We start from the raw sequence: 6000 nt of genomic DNA, 5'->3' as shown, positions 1-6000 counted from the left end.
CATTGAAACTTGGTATGGGTATGTATATGAATAAGAGGATGATGCACCCCAAATGACATTGTGACCATCTGTTAATAACAGAGTTATGGCCCTTTGTATATTGAAATAATGCTTTTTTGACTGTCAAATATAACACTTTTGTGTCCAGAAGCATATTGGCGGGGGATATCAATTCAACAAATTTGCTTGTTGATTGCTGCACTGAATTGTGGCCATCTTTTGGTAATTGTATTTTGCCCATTGTAGGAGTACTTATTATTTTATTCATGTTTTTTTACAATTTTTGTAGAAAGAACCTTTTTGTTTTACTTCATAAAATACTACTATTTGTTTGATTTGCATGCAGTTGTATTGTCTTCGTAATAAGTTTGTTTGCTTAAACAAAAATAATAAAAAACTCTTGCTCAGTCATTACCTCACCCATGAGATGACCTTTGTAGTGTTTTAGTATCCCCCTGTAGAAGTAGATCTAGGATAATAAATATAGTTGCTAAAATAACGTTGTTTGGATTGTCTGCTTAGTGTAATATTGACAAATATTTCCACTTGTATGCATAATCCTAGGAAAAAATAAGTCAAATAGCTTTCAAATTGTTTGTGTTCAACATTAAAGATAAATAACAGTAAGTGTGCATTGGTCGTCGTGGGGGTTAGGGTAACAGACAACAGTGCGTTGGTCGTTGTGGGGTTTGGTCGGTGAGGGGGTTGGGGTGATAGACAACAGTAAGTGTGCGTTGGTTTGGGGGTTGGTCGATGTTTGGTTGGGGTGGGGTTAAGTGTGAGGGTTAGGGTGATGTGAATACAAAATTTGAGCAGGGTGCTGCACCCTTTAATTTCATCCTTGATCTTTCCTAGGTCTTAGTTTACTTTTATTTTTATTGATTTTCGACAACATCTCCATTACAACATGAATAAACATATGAAGCAACAAAACATTTGGTCTCTTACATATACTTAAGTATCATATATATTTACTATGACTGCACATACACATGTTTTAGGGAAGAAAAAACACTTTACTTGCTTAAGGCCTGGTCAGACCGACTAATGAATATGTAACTGAGAGAAAACAGACAAAATATGCAGATTTTGGTTATCCGGTGATAAAATTTACCTGCTCTGCCGCTCAAGACGCTCGCAATTGGTGTGCGAAGCGTTGGAAACGCACAATGACCGCACAAGTACTGGTGATGTAACGGAAAAAACGTACGTTTAACGGATATGTACCGGATAATTAACAGTTGGCTTACGGATATTACTGTGTGAGAAACGGACTTCTACCGGATAAAACGGCAGTGTGGCGCATTATAGTACCGGACAAAACGTTCTCCCAAAAGTACCGAACACCAACGTACAAAAAACGGTCATTTTATGTCATGCTTTATTTATATTTTAAATTATCATAATATTATTTGCTTTGTTTTAATGCATATGCTTGTTTGTTTCTTTATCATGAATGTTTATGTACACTTACGCATAAAATAAAATATATAAAATTAATCTTGGCCGGTCGAACACTTTTATATTTTCTTTCCGATGAAAAAGTAGGATACATCCTCAGTATCATGTGGCAAAGCTCCAGGTTCTGGCAGGTCAAGGTCTCCGTTATCAGCTGCTGCCTTTAGGTCTGACTCGTTCCACAACTGTGCATCGGATGCAGCACCACGGCCTCCAATGTCAGCCCAGGCAAACTTGTAGTCAGAATTTACCAGAGCTAGCAGGACAACGGAGAAGTGCTTCTTGTAGTTAAAATACATAGACCTGGATCTTGGTGGACATTTGCAGGCAATATGTTTGCCATCAATAGCAACAAGCGTATGGGGGACATTCTGGCTATCCCTGAAGCCGTCAGCTATTCGCGGCCAATCGGCGGCTGTTGTTGGCAACGGCATCACCCCGTCAGCATACTCATCTATGACTGCTCTACAAACCTGACATGTAAAAGATAACAGTATGATAAGCTAGCGTGGATTATAAGTGTATGACACAGCAGATAATACATTACTTTAGCGAGTGGATGATTTGGTAAAAATATACACTTGATAAACGGTGCATATAACTGTGTGCATTTCAAGATATATTAATGGTATTATACAATTTAGGAGGTTAGTGTTGTAGTGCGCGCACTCATCTATTTGCCTTTTATCCTATACCAATAACTAAACACAATAAGATTCATATAAAATGATGATAGAAGTAGACATTACAATATATAAATATGTTAAAATGACTAACAGAAGCCTTTTAAAATTTATTTTTCCACTATAGTAAATTAAGCGGTACTTACTTCTGGCACGAGAAGAGAAATAGTGTTGTGGGGTATCCTCCAGCCGAATCACATTTCACGGTACTTCGAACCAGACACAAGCTGCCGCAGCGCAATTGTTAACTTCATCCCTAGTTAAATTGGAAGTCTGTAGTTGTTGCACTGTTTCATTATCCTTGGACCCACTCGTACAAGAATCTCATTGAACATCTCGAGTGGCATTCTTATGATTTTGATGAATGCGCGTTGGTCCACTCATCGTAGTCTGATCATAAATTGGCCATACAGACTGAACTGACGCTTCCGCTCGGGACGCAGCCAAGCCCTGATCCACCATCTGCGCTGCCTCCGTCTCCTTGCTCTCTTTTTAGCATCAAAAAGGCCAATCTGGGCCTGCACGAGGGTGGATTGACACACTAATTGAATGTGAGTATGACACTCCATTGCACACGTCCTTCTCTTAAGGCGTACCAAAATGAAATGATACTACGACCCACAGGTTAATTACGGTTAAATGTATGTTTACAGTTTTGTTCCGCCACACTTCTCGCACTTTTGTATACGTTCGCTGTCCGTTATTATCTGTTGAACATGCGTTAAGACCAGGACAACCGGACATGAACGGACATACACTGGATACGTACAGGAGGTGTAACGCACAAGTTCTGAACAAAACGTAAAATAACGTATTAAGACCGCACATCAAACGGAGATCTCTGTCCATTTAATCTGATGGAAACTTTTGAACATGCTAAAAACTTCCCAACGGATGGAACGGATGTTACCGGACATCGCCGAACAAGGAGCGGATTCACCGGATATGAAACGGACATTACACTGATAAGAATGGACACGAACGGATAAAATTTTATGTCCGTTTCTCGTCCATTACCTTGGTGTGACATGGTGTTGCTTAATATGTTTACCAGAAAAAATATTTTTGAGATGACGCTATGTTATTTTGTAAAGCGTGAAAAGGAAAGTGAAAAAGTTAGGTTTAATGATAAGAGATTGGTAGCATTGATAAAAAAATCATAATTTAAAAAAGATGTATCAAAAGGCCCGCAATAATTGACTTATTTTACAAAATTTCTCACAAATAAAGAGAAAGGTTTAGAAATTAAATAAAAAGATTGGTTTTCTTCTAAAGGCCTTCTAACCAATTGTTTACCAGATCCCCCTTTTTCCTGCTGTTTGTCTCGTACACAATATAGAAATGTCCACTTTGTTTTCCCCGTTCAAACACAAAACATTTTTTTATAGAAGTGTCCCCTATTTATACCCCTTGGAACACAATACAGTTTGTATAGCAGTGTCCCCATATGTAAGCGGTGGCACACAATACAGTTTGTATAGCAATGTCCCCTTATGTAAGCGGTGGCACACAATACAGTTTGTATAGCAATGTCCCCTTATGTAAGCGGTGGCACACAATACAGTTTGTATAGCAATGTCCCCTTATGTAAGCGGTGGCACACAATACAGTTTGTATAGCAATGTCCCCATATGTAAGCAGTGTCCCCTATGTGTACCAGTTGGAACACAATACAGTTTGTGTAGCAATGTCCCCTATGTGTACCAGTTGGAACACAATACAGTTTGTATAGCAATGTCCCCTTATGTAAGCGGTGGCACACAATACAGTTTGTATAGCAGTGTCCCCTATGTGTACCAGGTTGAACACAATACAGTTTGTATAGCAATGTCCCCTATGTGTACCAGTTGGAACACAATACAGTTTGTATAGCAATGTCCCCTTATGTAAGCGGTGGCACACAATACAGTTTGTATAGCAATGTCCCCTTATGTAAGCGGTGGCACACAATACAGTTTGTATAGCAGTGTCCCCTTATGTAAGCGGTGGCACACAATACAGTTTGTATAGCAATGTCCCCTTATGTAAGCGGTGGCACACAATACAGTTTGTATAGCAATGTCCCCTTATGTAAGCGGTGGCACACAATACAGTTTGTATAGCAATGTCCCCTTATGTAAGCGGTGGCACACAATACAGTTTGTATAGCAGTGTCCCCTATGTGTACAAGGTTTAACTTAATACAGTTTGTATAGCAGTGTCCCCTATGTGTACAAGGTTGAACACAATACAGTTTGTATAGCAGTGTCCTCTATGTGTACCAGGTTGAACACAATACAGTTTGTATAGCAATGTCCCCTATGTGTACCAGGTTGAACACAATACAGTTTGTATAGCAGTGTCCCCTATGTGTACCAGGTTGAACACAATACAGTTTGTATAGCAGTGTCCCCTATGTGTACCAGGTTGAACACAATACAGTTTGTATAGCAGTGTCCCCTATGTGAACTAGGTTGAACACAATACAGTTTGTATAGCAGTGTCCCCTATGTGTACCTGGTTGAACACACTACAGTTTGTATAGCAGTGTCCCCTATGTGTACCAGGTTGAACACAATACAGTTTGTATAGCAGTGTCCCCTATGTGTACCTGGTTGAACACACTACAGTTTGTATAGCAGTGTCCCCTATGTGTACCAGGTTGAACACAATACAGTTTGTATAGCAGTGTCCCCTATGTGTACCTGGTTGAACACACTACAGTTTGTATAGCAGTGTCCCCTGTGTGTACCAGGTTGAACACAATACAGTTTGTATAGCAGTGTCCCATATGTGTACAAGGTTTAACACAATACAGTTTGTATAGCAGTGTCCCCTATGTGTACAAGGTTTAACACAATACAGTTTATATGGCAGTGTCCCCTATGTGTACAAGGTTTAACACAATACAGTTTGCAAAGCAGTGTCCCTTATGTGTACAAGGTTGAACACAAAACAATTTGTATAGCAGTGTCTCCTATGTGTACCAGGTTGAACACAATACAGTTTGTATAGCAGTGTCTCCTATATGTAACAGGTGGACAGCCTGGGGGCAGACAACCCATACACACGGCTGGTGCTGGACATGAAGGGGGTGGACCCTGACGATGCTTTCTCCTCTATACCATATGAAAAGGGACATGCACTTCTCTTCTATCTAGAGCAGCTCTTAGGAGGGCCAGGTATGTAACAGGGGATTTGGGCACTCAGTAGGAGGGCCAGGTATGTAACAGGGGATTTGGGCACTCAGTAGGAGGGCCATGTATGTAACAGGGGATTTGGGCACTCAGTTGGTTCCGTGCTGGGATTTCAGTATACAATTTGCGTCATGTCAGTAGTTGTTGATCAGAACTCTGTTGACATTGGTTTTTCCACTTATTTGAAGAACATGCAAATCAAAAAGACATAAAATCATGAGTTTATGTTTTGTCATTAATCTGCCGGTAAGAGCTGCAGGGGCATTATAGGAATGCCTTTTGTCTGTCTGCCTGCAGCTTTAAAGTGTCCACTCCATATCTCCTAAGTCACACATACTCCTTGTTAAGGTAGTACTGCAAGGCACAGAAATTTGAGTTTCCATTATGATTTCTAACTCATGTTTCAAACACTTTAGCTCCACCGGCCAGAGGCCAGGGGGGCTTATGTCATGGTCCTGTGTCCGTCGTGCGTGCGTCCGTGCGTGCGTCCGTGCGTTAACTTTTCCTTAAATCATCTTCTTCTCCTAAACTACTGGTCCAATTCTGATGAAATTCTCAGGAATGTTCCTGGGGTGAACCTCTTTCAAATTTGTTCAAATTATGCATCTGGTGTCAAATTTGACCCTGCCCCGGGGGTCACAAAAATGAAAATTTGCTTATATAAGGCCTATTTTGTGAAAACT

General features: G+C 40.3%; 1 protein-coding gene and 1 long non-coding RNA gene across 4 annotated transcripts in view; both read left to right on the top strand.

The window, feature by feature from the left end:
• LOC127844988 (leukotriene A-4 hydrolase-like) overlaps window positions 1-6000 on the top strand; it is a 98381-nt gene that overhangs the window by 61323 nt on the left and 31058 nt on the right. For all 3 annotated transcript variants that reach the window (XM_052375595.1, XM_052375592.1, XM_052375593.1), the window contains exon 11: window positions 5158-5302. In XM_052375595.1, the coding sequence (XP_052231555.1) occupies window positions 5158-5302 (145 nt within the window). The remainder of the gene's footprint in view (window positions 1-5157; window positions 5303-6000) is intronic.
• On the top strand, window positions 3909-5127 carry LOC127844995 (uncharacterized). Its single transcript, XR_008032996.1, has 3 exons — window positions 3909-3941; window positions 4406-4969; window positions 5017-5127. It is a non-coding gene; the product is annotated as an uncharacterized LOC127844995 (long non-coding RNA).

The sequence above is a fragment of the Dreissena polymorpha genome, chromosome 9 (assembly GCF_020536995.1).
Source record: "Dreissena polymorpha isolate Duluth1 chromosome 9, UMN_Dpol_1.0, whole genome shotgun sequence".
NCBI lineage: Eukaryota > Metazoa > Mollusca > Bivalvia > Myida > Dreissenidae > Dreissena > Dreissena polymorpha.
This window is presented reverse-complemented; position numbering and strand designations above follow the sequence as displayed.